Source organism: Parasteatoda tepidariorum, chromosome 4 (assembly GCF_982258835.1).
Source record: "Parasteatoda tepidariorum strain Cologne lab strain chromosome 4, Ptep-v5.0, whole genome shotgun sequence".
NCBI classification, from domain to species: domain Eukaryota; kingdom Metazoa; phylum Arthropoda; class Arachnida; order Araneae; family Theridiidae; genus Parasteatoda; species Parasteatoda tepidariorum.
The window spans coordinates 59,768,587-59,787,757 of record NC_141758.1 but is presented as its reverse complement, the minus strand read 5'-3'; the positions used below and the strand labels follow the sequence as shown (position 1 = coordinate 59,787,757).

The 19,171-nt window shown below is 29.4% G+C and overlaps 1 protein-coding gene across 4 annotated transcripts in view; it reads left to right on the top strand.

Annotated features, from left to right (window-relative positions):
* The first annotated feature begins 2,933 nt into the window (after positions 1–2,933).
* sli (slit guidance ligand) overlaps positions 2,934–19,171 on the top strand; it is a 359,497-nt gene continuing 343,259 nt past the window's right edge. For 2 of the 4 annotated variants that reach the window (XM_071182347.1, XM_071182346.1), the window contains exon 1: positions 2,936–3,989. In XM_071182347.1, coding sequence (XP_071038448.1) covers positions 3,823–3,989 — 167 coding nt within the window. In that variant the 5' untranslated portion in view covers positions 2,936–3,822. Of the gene's footprint in view, positions 3,990–19,171 lie in introns of all 4 variants that reach the window. The other 2 variants (XM_071182345.2, XM_071182344.1) reach the window with 2 other exon arrangements.

Here is a 19,171-nt window from a genome sequence, read left to right as displayed (position 1 = left end):
TGAGTTCCTGATTCATTTTCCAAGGGGCACCGCAAAATGATTTACTTAGAGTTCGCAAAGTTAAGCAACGGTTCGGTTCATGTATAAGTAATTTTTCTAATAAATAAATAAATAAATAAAAATAAAGAAAGAAAGAAAGAAAGAAAAGAAATTCACAATATGATAATGCATCAATAAAAATTATGATTCAAAAAAATAAAATTTTCTTTTCTAAATTTTCACCAGTGAATCTCTAACTTATTCAGGCTGAACTTTTTACCTCTGAAGACTATACATTATTCTCTTGTTCTGAAAAAATCATCTGATAATTTCGAGGTGTTAAAATTGATGACTTTCTAACTAGAGTATTGAAGACTGGTGGAGGTGTGTCTCTATTTTTGTTTATTTTTTTCATTTTCTTACTCCAATTAGTTTATTTTAGTTATTATGAAACATAACAACTTGGTCTAAAAATCTTACATTAAGTATTGTTGGGTTCTTCTAAATGCTTAAGTGAGAAACGCAAAATATCTGTTACAACTTGTTCACCACTCCGAGGGTGAATTTTCTATTCATTCATTATTTATTCATAATTTTCCATTTATTCAATTTCATTTATTCATTATTCCATTTATCCATCAACAGTATGCAAAAAAAAAAAAAAAAAGCGAACATTTTAATAACTTTTGATCTAATAATATGTATTCACATTCTAAGACTCCAAGCTAGGGAACCCAACCTTAAATATGCTATTTAATTTGTGCACTTGATGCTCCACGAAATCAGACAGAAAAAAAGTACTTTCTTTGAATAAAATTACCATTTTTTTCGACGGACAGATTTTTGACTCTGAAAATATGAGGGATAGATGTAATAATAATTATCCCAATAGTTAAGGTCAGAAGGTGTTTGTTAGTTTATACCACTTATTGTTAATTTCACTTTTTGCTCATTTCGTCATCTCAAAGCAGTCGTATTTTTAAATTTCAAATTCTCAAGAACTGTTTGATTGATTTGCTTCAAAGTTTGAATTCTGTCTTTTAAGAAAACACCGATTATTTTGGTGTTAAAATTTGTATACCTTACAATTCAAAAAGTATTTCGACCAATAGCAAAATAAATAACAGCTAATGATCAATAATAATGAACAATAGATTTTTACTTAATTTATTGTAGTTTGATAAGCAAGTTTAATTATTGTGTGCGAAAATATTTTGATTCACTGCATTAGTTCTCAAAATACGACGAAGTACACAAAAAGTATTCACAGTATTGCGTAATACACGTTAAGAAGTACAATTGTATGGTTTAACTGAGTACCATATTATGGTTGCAGCGAATTTGAGCTATAATATGGTTCAACATGCACCCCACTTTCACAGAGCCGAACTTTCTTTAATTATATCATCGTAAATATAAGTACTCAAAATACTCAACAAATTAATATCTTACAACATTTATCGTATGTCTTAAAAACTATATTGTTCCTTAGAAATTTTTGAAACTATTTGATTGGCATTTTGTATTTAAAAGAAACTTAGCCTGTCAAATTTTTTCAACGTACCGTTTAAAATTTAAATAGAAATAGAATTAAATGAAAATTTAAATAGAATCGCCATCATCTTACGTTCTCATAAAAGGACTGTGTTCTAACACTTTTCTTATGCATGCAATTGAAGCTTGTACTAAATATTGAAAGTTATAAGACAGTTTTAACACTTTATAAGATCGTGGGGAGTATACTTCCCACCTAATTTATTAATTTTTAAATATGACTGGGAAGCCATTTTTCCACTTAAGTCCATTGTGATGCCGTCCATTAATAACTTCAAAAAATAGAAAAACATTTCAATGAAGAGGGCTTTGTTTTCATAAATGTGGGTAACAGTAAAGGTTTGCGTTGGGCCAAGAAGAGAGGTTGACTTTAGGGAGCTATTTTCTTTGGTGCGTTATACATTCGGGCATTTGATCTTTTCTCATCAATTTTATTTTCATTTATAAACGCAGAATTCATAAATTCGGTTATTTATAAAAACAAAAGTTTAAGTTTATGGTGAATTCTACACAGTAGGTAAAATTTTGAAAAGTCATCACACACCTTTCCACTAAAAAAAATTGTTTTAAAAATCTAATTAATTTTAAAAAATAAGCTGAATGAATTTCTTTTTATAAATCCATCTCAATTCCAAATTTTTTTTTAGTAAAACTAGAAAAGAGTGGCCGTATAAAGGCAAAATAAGAGAATTGAAATTGACAAAAGAATTGAAAACTAGTTTCAAAAACAACATTCTAAAACATGCGTAAAAAAATCGCGTAATTTCTACTAAAATCTGCTCACAATTTCCTGATTTTCAGATTTCTATGATTGGTGTGTGCCAAACAATCTATTAGTTTAGGTCTAAATAATTGAACTAGACTTAACGAAATTAAAAATAAATAAAAAATCTGAAAAAAAAAAAACCCCGTTGTTCAATAGAATATTTTATGGAAAGAAAATATTTAAAGGCATAACATTAATGGATGGTTTTATGTACATGAATATTTTTCATCCATCATATTAATAACAATTCAAATATTCAGCTTATTTATTCAAAATCAATTATGTGAAAAATAAATGATCTTGCAGAAGAAGTTTAATTTATATTTGTCTTAAAGTTACATTATACTGCTTATCATGCCTTAAATCAGATGTTCTTAGTAACATAATTGCTTATCAGGCACGATATGTGATGTACAAAGGAAAAAAAATGGAGAGAAAAAAAAACTAACAGCACTTCGAAATGAAACAATTATCTCAAGTGGAACACGCTTCCGCTGCTTCCACCCTGATACAATATTTCTGATAACACCAGGTAAGATAATAGTTCGGCTTTTCCGAATACTCTTTTGGCGAGAAGGAAAACTAACATTGGCGACTGAGTAGTTCTGAAGTAAGAGCTTTACAACCCTAAGCCACGGTTTACAATCAGTCGAAAGCAAATCTTCGTTGTGAATGGGAGAGTTGAGCGCTCTCCATCTTTCCCGGTTATCGTCTGCTAGTGTCAACCGTTCTGTGGGAGCTGTATTGTTTAGTGTTCGGGGATTTTCCTTCCATCAGTTTCTAAAAAATATTTGAATTTTTTTTTTCGTTACTTGAAATACTGTACTTGGATTAAACACTATCATCAAATTTGTTTTAATTTTTTTTTCTCATGAGAATTATTGAATTGAAAATACTATAGTTATTTAAAAAAACAGATACAATATTTGTGTGAAAATTTTCCCTCATCAGGTGTTTTAGCTAGAAAGTGACATTATACATTGGAATAAATATTATATTGTTTTGGCAACATTGAAATAAAATATTCAGACAAAAATCGTCTGAAATTCAGGAAAATTTGAATCATCGTCTGTTTTTTAAGAAAGCCTGAAAATATCGTCTGATTATTCACAAAATCTGAAACATCTCTCCGACAAACGGAAAACTGCTTGTTAAAATTTTCAGCAGAGGAAATTTTTGCAAAAACCAATAAATGAAAGAATCAAAAATGAAACGACGGTTTGATCCGATATACACCTTACATCAAACGTGAGGCTGTAAAAGTAACTACAAAACTCAAATCTGATTTCGAGTTCTTTACGTTTATTCATTTCTAGTTCGGAAAAAAAAAAGTTTTTTGACTGCATTCAGCAGCGAACACCCGTCAATCAATCAAAATTTATTGAGTAAGAATGGTTGCATCTGTCACAACAGAGATTATTGTGAACAAGAAGTAAATATTATAAAGATTTAAAAAGATTTTTACTCTGCTTAAGCCTAACAGTTTTTGTGTATAAAAAAAAAAGATCATTTTTTTATCAACGATGAACTGGATGATTTTCGTGGTGTTTTTATTGGGGTACAGCATGGGGGAGGAATCCCGCCTCTCAGTCTGTCCTCAAGTGTGTGATTGCAAAGGATTGACCGTGGACTGTGGAAACCGACAATTGAAATCTGTTCCCAGGCCTTTACCAAAAGAAGCTAAAAGGATGTAAGTACCTTTTTTTTTTACTTTGTTACCTAATTTTTTCAATTTTTTAGAAAATATACTAACTCTTATAGTTTAAATAAACAGCATCAGTGAGCAATTTGAATATTCTAAGGGACAGCGAATTTAGATTAAAATGCAAACAATGATTTAAAACAAATTTTTTTTTTAACAATGTACACTGTTATGCATATTTTGATTTAACAGGGAAAATTTCACACTAAATTTGATTGACTTAAAGATAATTTAAGTTTAATAATTCGATCAAATTAATTAGATAATTAGATCAAACTTTATTATTGGTTTCACTAAATATGTTTAATTATTTATCTACTTTTCCGCATTATATTTTATTATGAGGATCAACAAGTTTCGTCATTGACTCATATTCACGTTCTATTTGTTTTTATATACACAGAAAATACCATTAGTACCCAATATCATATTTGATTTAAAAAAAAGTCTGATTTTTTAAACTCTAATCAAGTTAAAAATTTATAAGCAATTATTGTAATTGCATAATTGGATTATTAAAGAAATTGCGATTTGTTCGATAGAATATAGACATTAATCAGCAATTTGTGAAAAGTTAAATGCCTTTGAGAGAAATTCTGAATTATTTAAATTAAATTAAAGAAAAATTCTCGATAGATAATAAGGAAGAAATGTTTTTGACGCTAATTAATTTTTATCGCCAAGAGTTCTAAATTATTAATTTCAGTATAAAAAAAAAATCGTTTTTAAAGTATTATTAACTCCAACTTCGCATATGTAGTTGAAAAAATACAAATTATTTGCATAATATTTGAACTTCAAGTCAAGTGCAATTGAACGGGTATTCGTTTTATTAAATTCATTCAGAAATTAAGATTATTCATTTATAAATGTCGAGATTTTATTCTAAATATTGACCGCTAACGTGAATTTTCTGTTACCATGAATCAACTTCGTGCTTGAAAACATATTGAAATTGAATAATATAATTCTTTAAGGGATATATTGTTATAACAGTTTTTGAAGTATGCATATAGTTAAATAAAATATAATTTTTGTAAACTTACTTACCCCCTCAAAAAAAAAAAATTTTTTTTTTTTGATCAGAGAAAAATGAAATATTTGATGTAAAATCTCGAAAAGACATATGTATTGTAGTTAAAAACTGGTTAAGATATAACAGTAAAATCACCAGTTTATTAAACAGTGTCATCTCATAAATAATCAGCAATTTTTGAAGTTTCTTATTAAATCTAAATAAAATCTTTTTTTTGTAAACTAGTAAACACATAGTTAAATTAACACGTATCTTAGAACAAGGTTTTTCGTAAAATAAAAGCATACTTCTTGTATATTACTTCTAAGAAAAGGTTCTTCAATAATATTGGAATAGAAACTTATTTTTTTCTGTTGTTCGGTGATCAGACAAAAATCACGAACTTATAAGCTGTTTTTCAAATATGCTATTCACAAAATATCTCAACGATCGTTCAGATCTGCTTAACGTATCCGTGCTCTTACGTATCCTTGAGACTACTTGCACGTTCAACTGTCATTTATGTCTGTTCATTGAAATACAAAATCATAATAAAAAGGTTTCAACTCTAAAATGGCTGAAAACCTTGTTTTTCATCAAAGAACACGAATAAATAATTTCACAAAAATTACTTTTTTTTTAACTTTACGGAAAAACTTTTAATTTTTAAGATATGATCAAACGAAATAGTTATTATTAATGTTTTGTGCTATTGCATATCAAAGTTTTAAAATTAACCTTGAATCTCTCCTTGTGTTTATCAGATCTACCACGAACGATATTTTCTGATCTATGTTGTGTCTGAACCTTTTGTCTGTTCCTTTATAATTTCACTAAATATAGTATAAAAACCCACTTGAGTTGCTCCATCAAGCGTTTTTTGCCGTGCAAACGCACTGTTGAGCAAAGGAGTCTGGCAAACGCACTTGTTGGAGAAATAGGCTATAGGGCTAATCCTCAATGCTTCATAAAAAATGAAAATAATTTCATAGCCTCAAAATAAGGGTTTTTTTTCTTAAAAAAAAAGACTAGAAAATAAAGATTTATCTCTTGCTATGCCAGCATCGAATTGCTAATGTTTCCTCCAATGTAACAACGGAATAGCAAAAGTGTATCGAAAAACATATTTTTTGTTCGTTAAAAACACGAGAATCCCATGAAAATCATCTTTCCAACTTTGATGTGTTATTACATCTAACCTAAACATTTTCTATTATTTTCAATATTATAGATAAAATTACTCTTTTTTGTCAGAAGTTTACACAGATTTCGGAAATTAACAAAATGTAATTAAATTGACAATTATGCATTTTTATTGTTAAGTGAAAGGAAATTTTTATCGATAGAATCGAACGATAATGTTTCGAACATTAGTTATTTAAGCATGTAGACTTTTTTTACGCTTTTAAATAAATAATTTTTCTTTATCACGAAGTTGAAGAAAATTATTGCATTGTTAATGACTTCATCTTTTATTTTTTGGAAAGAGATGACTTTCACGGTTAGGGTCACCGGATGGTCGCGCCGTAGTTAGCCGTGACCGATACGATACGATGAAAATCAGCGTGATAAAAAGAATCAATTTTTATTTTCGCCGCTTTTTAATTTATGATTCTTAATTTTAATACATATTGATACAAATTATGTATTGCATATAACTTCAATTCATATATTGTAAAAAAATACAAAATATATATTGTAAATAACTTCAATTTTACATTTTTAAATGAAATCTCAAGATAGTATTAAAAATATTCGGAGCATACAGACATATGTTTGACTTAAACCTGTTAAAGAACAACATGTTTAAGTTCATAGTAAAAAAATGTTGTTAAATTGATATAGTTGTATTTTGCTTAGCGACATTTTCAAGTTAAGATAATGGGTCTAAAATAGGCATTTTTAAAATCCTTTTTTCCCCCAGAAATTATTGAAAGATTTCAGTCCCCCGCGAAGGTCCCAATGCTTGACCCAGGTGGTTTCTTGTCGTCCGGGTTAGGCTCAGAATTACAAGACTAAGGTGTTGAACAATGATAGTCGCAAATTTCCCATAATGTGTTGGCTGTTTAAAGCCGTTTCTGAAATGAAATTAATAGTTATTACAGTATAATGTTATAAATTTTGGAGTGTATTGACCCATAATATAACCAAACGCCGAGTGACGAGATCGCAAAATTTGGCCGTTTTCCAACGTATATATCGGACTAGGACGAACTCCGGCTCTCAGTTATCCTATGTATCACGAACTCTGATTAAAATTCTTTGGGCTCGGACCCCCAAAAGCTCATTTCTAGATGAACTCACTGATCTATAATGAGAAGTCTACGTGTAGTTTGACAATTTCAACTGACTAAATAATTTTTGAAAAAAAAAATTATTATACATTATTTGCATAGTAAAGTTTGAGTTATATCTTACAAAGATGCGTATTTTCGAAGCTTTCATTTTAAAAATTGCAGTTCGAAAATTGTAGCAACAGCAGTAAACTATTGCACTAAAAAAAGTATAATATTTATCTTATCTTACGGCAGGATGAGGATTCTTATCACACTTATTTGCTTTTGATCATTCTATTCAAGGCAAAAAGCAAACGATAAAAAAAAATGTAAATAAATAAAACTATCGTCTTGTGTTGAGGGGAAATGGCATTCATTCTTAACACTCCGGCAGTCGCGCGTTATCTGTCAGATGCAGGTAGGCTGCGAATTACGGGTTTCCGCTTTTACTACGACACTACGGAAAACTCTAAAAGCATTTAATTTTACGATTTATTCTAATAACCCTTATTTTTAAATATTATTTTTTTGTTTTCAAATCGAGAACAATCTTTCAATTTCATTTTTTTTTTCGTGATACCCAGACAACATTTGTCTTATTATATTTCTCATGGGCTGCAATGACGGCACAACTCAAAAAATCAAGTTTTGAGATAAGTAGATTTAAAGTTTCATTGCTAAGCAAAATGCATAATAAATGCTTTAGTTAGTTTAAACGAAGATTACCTTCAAGTTGAATTATGAGTTGTGCTAGTATTGCTGCTGAAAGATAATGTATTTTCATATTTACACCTGTTCTTAGTCCAAAACGCATGTTTTTTGAGTTGTGCCGCTATTGCAGCCTATGAGCGATATATTTATCTACATTATTAGTTTATTTTATTTACAAAATTTTTTTTTGTTGGGTTACTAAATTTAAAGCAATTTTTTAGATTCTAATAAACTGTAAGCCACGAAGTATGCAGTCAAATGCTATATGTATCATTTATTTATTCCATTTAAGAAACAAAAGAGCTTATTTAAAACTTACATTGCAGTCATCAGAATAAAAAAAAAATTCCGAAAAACTGAAACTAAAAATTAAGGAATGTTTCTTTTTTTTAACGGTATATAAAAACTTCTAAACGTTATAATACGATCGTCATAAAAATTCTTTCTTGTATCTTTTAAAAATAAAATAAACGAAATTGTGGCCTTAGATTGCCATACCAGCGACTCTTGTATTAGTATCATTTTATTATCTGTCTCATTTTTTACTCATTTAACCATAATCACTTAATACTTATCACAATTTTTTAAAGAACACTTCATAACAAGGTGTCTGCAGCAGCATATTTCACCAATTCAACCCTAGATGACTGATAATTCGTCAAATTTTATATCGACTTTTATCAGTTTTGCGGAAGTCTGGCTGCTCTAACACTTTAACATCTTCAAATATGATTTTTATCATTTACATATACTATCCTAAACTACGCTTTTTTTTATCTAAGCAAAATAACTTGATTTAATTTTATAGTTCATGAACAGATTGATTAGTTTCCCTGATTTATGTAAGATTTAATAAATTGAATTTTAAACAGCTCATTGAGGCTAAAAAATAAATCCCTAGGGCCAAAGTAACTGACTAAGGGATACATATGCAAAGTCGTAACAGTCGCATAAAGCTCATAACACTCTTTCAACGTTTAAATTTTTTTTTTATTAACGAGCATGAAACATTTATTCTAAATATTTACAACAATTAGAATGCGATAACATCATTTTGGAACTAACGAGCACGCTTTGAAGCTTTGACGTCATTTCTTCCGCTTCGAATTCAGAAATTCAATATCGAGAGTCGCACGCGAATGATGGAAGGTGAAACTGAATATTCCAAAAATAAAAGCCGCCATTCATGAAACAGATTAGCGCGCTTAACCTATGGCTTAACGCTCACTTTGCGCACAATCAGCGCAAATGTCATTCACAGATCTTGGCTCACTGTTTTAAACTTCAGGATTAACAATGAACATCTCCTATTTCACTTGGAAATCCCCTTCCTTTTTTCTGTTTTTTGACTTCTAAGTGTCACAGAAGTTAAATCTGGTGACTAAAAGTTTATTAGTTGCAAATTTGGAGATATTAATTAAATATTGTTATTAATCGGAAGTACTTTGTGATTCAGGATAAATTTTTTTAGGTTGGGTTAGGGGTTTCCAGAAATTTTCCAAGTTGTAGCAACCTTACACTGTAAAAATGGATTCTCAAATATCAAGAGACTTTCTTCGTTTTTGATGAAACAATTTCCTGGAATATGCTGCGAGCAAAATTTTTATCGAAGTGACAAAAATAATCGATTTCGTGGAGTCGAATTTCGTCAAAATTAAAGAAATATTTTATCATTCACTTTTTTTCTCCAAAAAAAAAAAAAAAAAACTCAAAAGGCCTAATAAATCTAGCAATTTATCTTGGGCTCTATGTAGCCCCCCTTCCCACCTAAAAAAAGAACAGAGAGATTACACTCAACTGAAACAGGATTCGAGCCGTGGATCTTCCTGGTACTAAGCCAACTCCTTGACCGTTATATGGCCAGTCGGCTTAATTCGTCACTTTATTTTTGATTGTCTATTTTTATTCTAGTTTCGTCATTCCAGTTAAACTCCCACAATGCACTACGATAAAGTTTGAGTTGAAGAAACATTTTCTTCATATATTTGAGAGTTCACGTTTCGTCACAAATCATATGATTTCGTGACTAAATGATTTTCATAAAAATCGAAATACTGCTCAGGGATTGATTTAGTAGCGGGTATTATTAGTACCTTTAAGGCATTAGATTTTATTTTAAGAATCATAAATTATCAAAATTTTAGATTCCAAAAATATCTAAAAGAACGAATCCTAAATTATCTGAATGTAAGAATCAGTGAATCTCAAGTATAAAGATCCGAAATTCTCTGAAGTTAAGATTCCCAAAATTACCTGAGTGTAAGAGTACCAAAATTACCTTTCAAGAGATCAATACAAAACAGCAGTAATATAATTAAAACTGATAAAAAAAACTTCTAATTTCCTAATATGTTCGAGGAACATGGTGATGACATTTTTATCATTCCTATACATTCTCCAGCTTCAGAGTTTCTTTGATTTCAAAGTGGATGTTATTATTAACTTTTAGGACATTAGCTTTTATTTTAAGAATCATAAATTGTCAAAATATAAGAATCGAAAACTATCTGAATGTATGAATCCTAAATTATCTGAATATAAGAATTTTAAATTAAGTATAAATATCCGAACAATAAAGAACAGAACTAATATAATTAAAACTGATTTAAAAAAAATGTACTAGTTCAAAATCTCGGTAGCATGTTCATTAAACATGGCGATTATATTTTTATCATTCATATTCAGCCTCCAAGTTCCTTTGGTTCAGAAGCGAGTGTTATTAGTAGCTTTAGGACATTAGCTTTTAATTTTAAAATCATAAATTATAAAAATTTAAGAGTCCAAAAATATCTGAATGTAAAAATCCTAAATTATCAGAATCTAAGAATCTTAAATTAAGTATAAATATCCGAAATTCTACAAAATAAAGAAACCCAAATTATCTGAAAATAATAATACCAAATTACTTTCCTAAATTATTTTTATTACATCAATTCTAAATTATCTAAATGTGCATAAAAACCTAAATTCTGAAAAAAAATTGTAAATCAAAAATTTTATTCAAATTTTTTTACTTCCATATCTTTTTAAGAGTTCAATACAAAACGGCACTAATATAATTAAAACTGATAAAAGAAACATCTACGTTTCGAATGTAGGTAGCATGTTCATTGAACATGGCGATGACATTTTTATCATCCCTGTCATTCCTTCAAGTTCCTTTGATTCCAAAGCAGGTGTTATTAGTAGCTTTAGCACATAAGCTTTTAATTTAAGAATCCTAAAATATCTGAATGTATGAATCCCAAATTATCTAAATGTGAGAATCCTAAATTTTTAACAGATTTTTATAACTAAAACTTTTCATACTTTTGTTATCTTTTTAAGAGATCAATACAAAACAGCATTAATATAATTAAAACTGATTTTAAAAAAAAAACGTTCGAGTTTCGAATCTTGGTAGCATGTTCCATGAACATGGCGATGACATTTTTATCATCTCTATCCATCCTCCAAGTTTCTTTGATTCCTAAGCGGGTGTTATTAGTAGCGTGATTAATAGCAATATCATGTCTAGCGCGTGATGGCATGCGACAATGTGTTCGAAAGACTGGAGGAGGGGTGTGGGCATAATCGTCCAGATTGTGCAATCGAAACCTTGTATCTTGTGACAGTTTTGGGAATAGAATATTTTATCAGTTTGCGTGCCGGGAAATTAATTATTTTACTGGGCAGGAGAAATACGTGAATGAGCGTAGTACAGTGAAAAGCTTGTTAAAATATTAAGTTTTACTTTTTTATGTTTTTATTATTGGATTTTTGCCTATGTAGTTCTACATTTTTGTAAACAAGTAGATAGTAGTTCATTGTGTGAACGTAAAAATGGCTCGCTGTTTTTTTGTTTGCTTTTTCAAAATCGGTTAGTGTTCTATCAGTTCCTTCGTAGTTAAAATCCATTTTGTTTTTAGGGAAACTTTTTATTTCAGATTTATTGGAACTAGTACTTTTTTAAGCTGAGTTATAAAGTAAACTCGTTTTCCGGGATTAAGTTATCGGTGATTAGTTCTGAGTGATATCGGAATTTTAATATCACGATAGGCTATCAATATATATCAGTATTTAACGATAAATCACGGTTTTTTTTCGACTTTTAAGTAAAAACGTCAATACCTTGGGAAAAAAATTTGCAACCCAAACAAATAAAGAAAAATGTAGTTATTTTACAAAATTGTCTTAAAAAAGGTAGCTGAAAAATTAACACACTGATGAGAAATTTAGAAATCGATAATTTTCAATATTATCATTGTTCGCTATAATTACTTTTTCAGCTGGGTTGTAAAGTATGCTCGCTTTCGGTGATTAAGTTATCGGCTAGTACTGGGTAATCGGAATTTGAATATCACGATAGGCTAGCAAAAAAATATCAATATTTTAACGATAAATCACGATTTTCTTTCGATTTTACGAATCGACATTATTTTTACCTTGAAAATTTTTTTTCAACTCAAAGAAAAAAACCCCACTTATTTTACAAAATTGACTTAAATTAAAGTAGTAGTGAAACTAACATACTCACGAGAAATTTCGTAGTGGACAATTTTTAATATTATCGTATTCGATTATTATCACGATATTGCCATTATCAACATTTATTGCGATATCACAGCATTGGAAATTTTTCGTTGAGGAACATTGTTGTATACTTTACTTCAGTATTGTATCCCACATGATTGTATATTGATAAAATAAATAGAATTTTTTAAATATATAGCAAGCATATGTTTTTTGAAGTATTAAAGTGAAAAATACTCTATTTATTTTCATCCTTTTTTTTCTATGATGCCTAAAACACCTGCTTTAGAACTAAACAAAACCTTATTTCAATTTTGTCTTTTTGTGAAAAAAAAACTTCCCCAAAATATTGGCGAAACGGTTTTTCAGAAATTCTTTTGGCCTTCTTAAATTCCAGTTTAAACAGGAAAGAAGGGATATTTTCTTAGATTATTTTATTCACGATGTTGTTGTTTTTTTAAAATCCTTTTGGTATCGATTGACTTTCACTTTTTTGCATTCAATTAGAATACTTCCTAGCTTTCTTCTTTCTTTATGCAGCATAACTTCTTTATGTTGTTATCAACACACGAATCGGAAAAAAAAAATAATAGTATTTTGCTTACTTTTTCTTTCATCTCTGGGGCTATAATATATTTATGGCAGGCGGAAGGTGTTATTACAGTGTCTACGGGGAGTGTTAAAGAAAATTAGGGGTGTGTACGGAGAATAAAAGAATTTGTGAGTGAATTTATATTGCACGCGAAAAGGTGGATACTTTTGGAGGGATACTTTTTTTTCAATATATTATTGAGGAATTACATTTTTTACTTTTTCCGTTTTTTTCTGCTTTGGTAGCACATTTTCTTGAAAATTGATTCTGCTATTCCATCTAGTGAGTGATAGGATGAAATTGCAGTATTTCAATTTACTAAACATTCTATAAGTCTAAAAATAAAACGCTGTGAAAGACGATTTCATCTGTCAATTTTATAAGTGTTAAAATTTCATCCCTTTTAATTTTGGTTTATAGTATGATTAAAAGGAGTTTAAAAGAGTGGGAGTTAAAATAAAGGAGTTAAAAAAATTAAAATTTTAATGGAGTTAGGAGAAATAGATTTACAATGAAAAAAAAACCATCAACTGGCTTTGAACAGCAGTCCCAATTCTGAGTTTACGACTACCAATTTCCAACTCCGGAGACTTGCAATTTTGATCCCAACCCAGAAGACAAAGGAACTTTTGAATCAAGCTTTGGGACTAATTAGATTTCGGGGAATACTTTTTCGATAAAACTAAACAGCATTTGCGTTAAAGTGATAAAAGCCTTCCATGGTTAGCCCGACGGTAAGGGGATTCTAATCCATGATCGGTCTACTACTAAAGATATTTTACCTTTGCGCTGTGGTAGGTGCGAGCCGGGAGCAGAATTTGTATCAACCAGCCATCACTGGGTTTCGAACCAATAAAGGAGATATTAACAAAATCACACGTACATCACCGAGCTATAGCCAAGCACCTAGCCACCTTTTTATAGCTCAATATCTTTTAATAGCTGCTATGTTAGGAATACTATGTAATTTAGATCCTGGTCAGATGACGTGGGCAGCGCCTGATCTGGTATCCCTCTCTCCAAACTTCCTCACCACAACCAACGAGAGGACTTTAGCCACGATAGATTTAACGTGCACTTGAAATAATTTATAATATTTTTAAAATTCTTATTTAAGTAATTAATTTCTTTTTTACATTAAAAGTAGTAGCTCCCAGTAGAAAAATATCAGTTCAACAGCGGCCTTTTAAAGCATTCTCACTTCAATTAATTAATTAATTCCTAATTGAGTTTAAATTAAATATTGTCATGTTTTTTAGTGCATGAATCTGAATTGAACAACCTGATAATGCTCACTCTGGTTATTGTTATCTGGTTGCTCACTACGTGCTCTTGCGCGCCGAATCCAATCAATTAAAAATGAAAACTGTTGCCAGCGCGAGAAAGGAAATATCATCGGTTTTATTGATACACACATACATACGTACGTATTAGCGTTTTATATAATATAGATGACGGACAATAACACTACAGTGTCTGAATGAAATCTAAATAATAATCAATAATACATCACTGCTTATAGCGCCATCTGTGAGGAATATTATTAACACGCACTGTGGTTCGTAAAGCACAGCACACTTAGCAAAGCACACTTAGCACAGCATCGGATAGATAGGATTTAGCTTGCCTAAAGAGTAAAGACTGCTGATGCGCAATGCTGACCACATTGTTATCGTCATGCCGCTTATCACGAAATTGTGGAAACTAACTTTTCCTGATCCTCTTGGCTAACAACTGGAGGGTACTTTTTGGTTTAGAAAAATAAACTATTGTTCTGTATTTAATATGATTTATTGCAAAATGTTACTAAAAAAATCGAGGTTTTTAGTAGAAATATTTGCTTTGACTAAAGTGTTAATTTTTATAGTTTCATATATATAAAATTTAAAAATATTTTCTTAGCTTATATTTACTTCAAAATTGGTTAAAATAAATATTATCTAATTCAGTCAAATTTATTGAAATTAAAATGTATTCGCGTTACCATATGCTTTTACAACTTTGTCTTTAAAATCTTGAAACAATCATTTCATTTGAGCATTGTTGCTAAATGATTTCTCAACTTTGCATTTAAAATCTTGAAACAATCGTTTTATTTGAACATTTACTAAATGTTTTCTCAACTTTACCTTAAAAAAGTGAAACAATCGTTTTATTTGAACATTGTTACTAAATGGTTCCTTAACTTTGTCTTTAAAATATTGAAACAATCGTTTTATATGAACATTGTTTCCAAATGGTTCGTATATTTAATTTAAAAATCTTGAAACGATCTTATTTTTATTTAAACATTGTTACCAAATCATCCCATTGAAACTATCGCTTTATTTAAGCATTGTTAAAAAATAATTCCTCAACTGTGCTTTTAAAATTTTAGAACAGCAGTTATATTTAAGGATTGATTCTCACAAATCGGTTGTTCAAAGCCAGTTTTAAAATAACAAATGCAATAATATTACAGCAGCCACTGGTTGAATACGGACCTTTGTACAGTCACGTACTATTTTTGAGAAATTGGTAAATAATTTTAAAAAAAATAAATATTGCATCTAAACACCTTTTTTAAATGCATTTCGTCACAAAAACAGTTCTGATAAATTATAAGTCAAATACTGTTATTTCATAGGTATTTAACTGAAACTGATTTGCTGAATCTTTCTTATAAAATTTTTTCTTTCCTTAACTCATTAGATATTTCCTTGCTCTTCAAAACATTTCTTTCAAATGAAAATATTTTTCTTACTTGAAATGAAAAACCACCAAAAATGTCCACAAAATAATTACTTTTAAATTATAGTCTTCGCAATACTAAACATCAAAAATAACATTTTCAAGTTTGCCTTTTTTTTATTTAAAAAGAAATCTCCTACAAAATAAGGCATTGTTTCTGCAGACAGCTACCGGTATCTCTGTTTTTAATTTGCCGCAGCGGAAAGTTCCTAAATAATAGATTACGGGCTGTATAAGTATTGTGTATCAACAGGTTTTTTACTCATTTTTTACTTGGAAACAGGTTAATAATGACGTTAGAAAATAGACTTAAAATTAAATGAAAGCGAGAGGTGAAGGACTTCATATTGTCATCCATTTTTCTTTTTTTAAATCAGTAGAAAGTAATTCTAAGTCTTTTTTTCCATAGTGAAGTTGAGCTAGAAATATTTTCTGGTGTTTTATATTTTTCCTAAAAGTAAACTATAAATTAAAAAATTATTTATGGATATTTTTAAATTCCGATGGCGGAATACCCCCCACAGGCAGCTTGCTGTAAAAAATTACAGTAAAGAGTACCGGCAATTGGCTCCAAAGCCTTGCCATAAAATTTAGCTTTAGACTTGTAACAAATCTTATCAAAAAGCGCTCGAACTACTAAAATTTATTTATTTTTTAAAACAATTTGTCGATATGTGCCAAAATAAAATATTGATCATTTTGATTTCAATACTTCTAAAAAACTTACTTTTAAAATAACTTTCAATTCGTTATTTTAAAAGTAAGTTTTGAGATAAATAAAAATGGTGTTTTATTTCTTTTATAATATTTAGAAAAAAAGCTTGTGATGTTCTGAGGTAAACTTCAGCTAGATACACTGTAAAAAATTCCGGTATACACAAAGTACCGGCACTTACTTTTTACCGTATTTTTTTTTACCGGAACAATCTGGTATACCGTAATTTTTACATTAATAATTAGCGTAAAATAACGGAATCACTCTAATGAAATAAATATTACTGTAAAAATTACGGTGTAAGATTTTACGATAAAAATGGATTTTACGGATGACGCACTGAAAGTGCCAGCACTTTATACAGTGATTTGATCCGGAATTTTTTTATGGTGCGGGCGTTGCGGATGATTTCAGCAGCTGCAGATTATTTTTAATGTAAAATTTATTTTTAAAAAATAAAATTCATTTTTACTGGAACATGTTACGGAACAAAAAAATCTGATATACCGCAATTTTTATTGTAAAAATTACCATAAAATCACGGAATCAAATAAATATTACTGTAAAAATTACGGTATAGTATTTTACGATGAAAATAGATTTTACGGACCACGCACCGGAAGGCCGAGGTTTTATTCAGTAATTTGATCCGGAATTTTTTATGGTGCGGGCGTTGTGGATGATTTCAGCCGCTGTAGATTATTTTTAATGTAAAATTTATTTTTAAAAACAAACAATTGAGGGGAAATTCGTGATACTCTTTTTTTTAATAGCATCTTTAAACTTGTTTTACACAAACAACTAAAAAATTGAATCGATAGAACTTCACTAAGAAAAAAATGTAAAGCATTTTTCCTGTTACTTGATTACAGGCTTAACCGTAAAGGCATTTATATTAGTAAATTTTGCTACATGCATGTTTGATGAATCTGAATGAAAAAAGTACTGCAGATTTTCATCTACTGGGGTTATGACAAATTCTGTAGATCTTTAAAATCACTAAAATTTTTTGTTAGGAATAATTGATATATTGTTTTAAATGTTCTATAATTATTTCGTATGCAGGGTAAAAATGGTGTTTAAATGTGAAATAGAAAAGAAACTGAAAAAAAAAAAATGAAATATTAGATTTTAGTAGAAAAGGAGTATATATCCAATTTTTGCAAATTGAGTGAGATATAATACAACGAAGTGCAAAACTGTGGCATTTTATGCATAAATAATCAGAATGAATTTCGTAATTTTTTGAAGTCATTAACATATTTTCTCTATAAACCCAATATATACGTAACTATATATTTAGAATATTAAGCGATGATCTTTATGATTTTTTGACGCTATATAGCTCATATTTCTTTTATATATAATTTTTTTAAATAATAGAAATATAAAATTAGGTATATATTTTATGTTTGATGTGGCGTTATTCTTTACCATTCCATCTGCTGTCATAAACAATCAATTGTGTACACAGACCAGCAGAACGCTGGTCCCTGACTACATGAATTAATTTACTTCACCGAACAAAATAAGGATGCATTAATGTATAATGAGAAAACGTACATTATGTTTCTCACAATTATTATTTTTTAAATAATTCTACAATCTGTTATTTAGAGGTAATAACCATTGTTACGTACTGTTGGAATTTTCATTCTAAAATTATAGTGAAATAACCGGCAGCAATCTGTCCATCCAATTGACCGTAAAGTTTACGGCAAAAAACGTTTTTTATTTTTATGGTTTTGAAACCGTTTACAACTAGTGTGGTTATAAAACCATTAATGCAAAACTATACTGTTTTTGTTAACCATTTACAACTAGCATGGTTTAAAAACCGTAAGGCTTTTCTGTAGGTAATGGGCATTGAAGACTGCGGGGCACAAATTTTCTGAGTATAGAACACTGGAAACTCTTCATGTGTAGAAGGGAATGGAGGAAATATTGTGGTGTCATCACTGGGCTTCGAACTAAGGGGCTTAGTTGGTGCGATAAAAATGCGGTTGTTTAACCGTATGAGGTGAAAGCAGTAAGTTTTTTTTCGCAGTTAACAGTTTGAATACCATCTTATTTTTGGTTGTTTCACTGTTTTGATTGAATATGGTAAAATAACAAGTTAATAAATTGTTGTTTAGCCACTTTTTCCAAAAAATTTCAACAAGTGTGGAAAATATATTATCTATATAAAAGCTAAAACAGAATCAAATGTTTTGTCCTTTAAATTTAAAACTATTTAAAAAGTGAAATCAGTAAATTTGTATTAATAGATCGTCAGTTCATTCATTCATCGAAAACTGGAAAAAATTTTCACAAATTGATAAGTTTTCATAGTACGGCAAAAGTAATTTTTGTATCATTTTAACTATTTGCCCTCGTTAAATAATTACTCTGGAAAAACTAAAGAGGTAAGATATTACTGGATTGAAAACTTCATTCTCTACGAAAATAAACTAATTACATAACAGTCGACTTGTTTCAAACGCTTCAAAAATAGGCGCCATCAAGACTGGCGAGACGTGTAAAGAAAACAAAAATGATTTGAAATAAAAAATAAAAATTTTTGTTGGCAACTTTACGTTATTGATTTCAAATCAATTTTGTTTTCCTTACATTCACGTC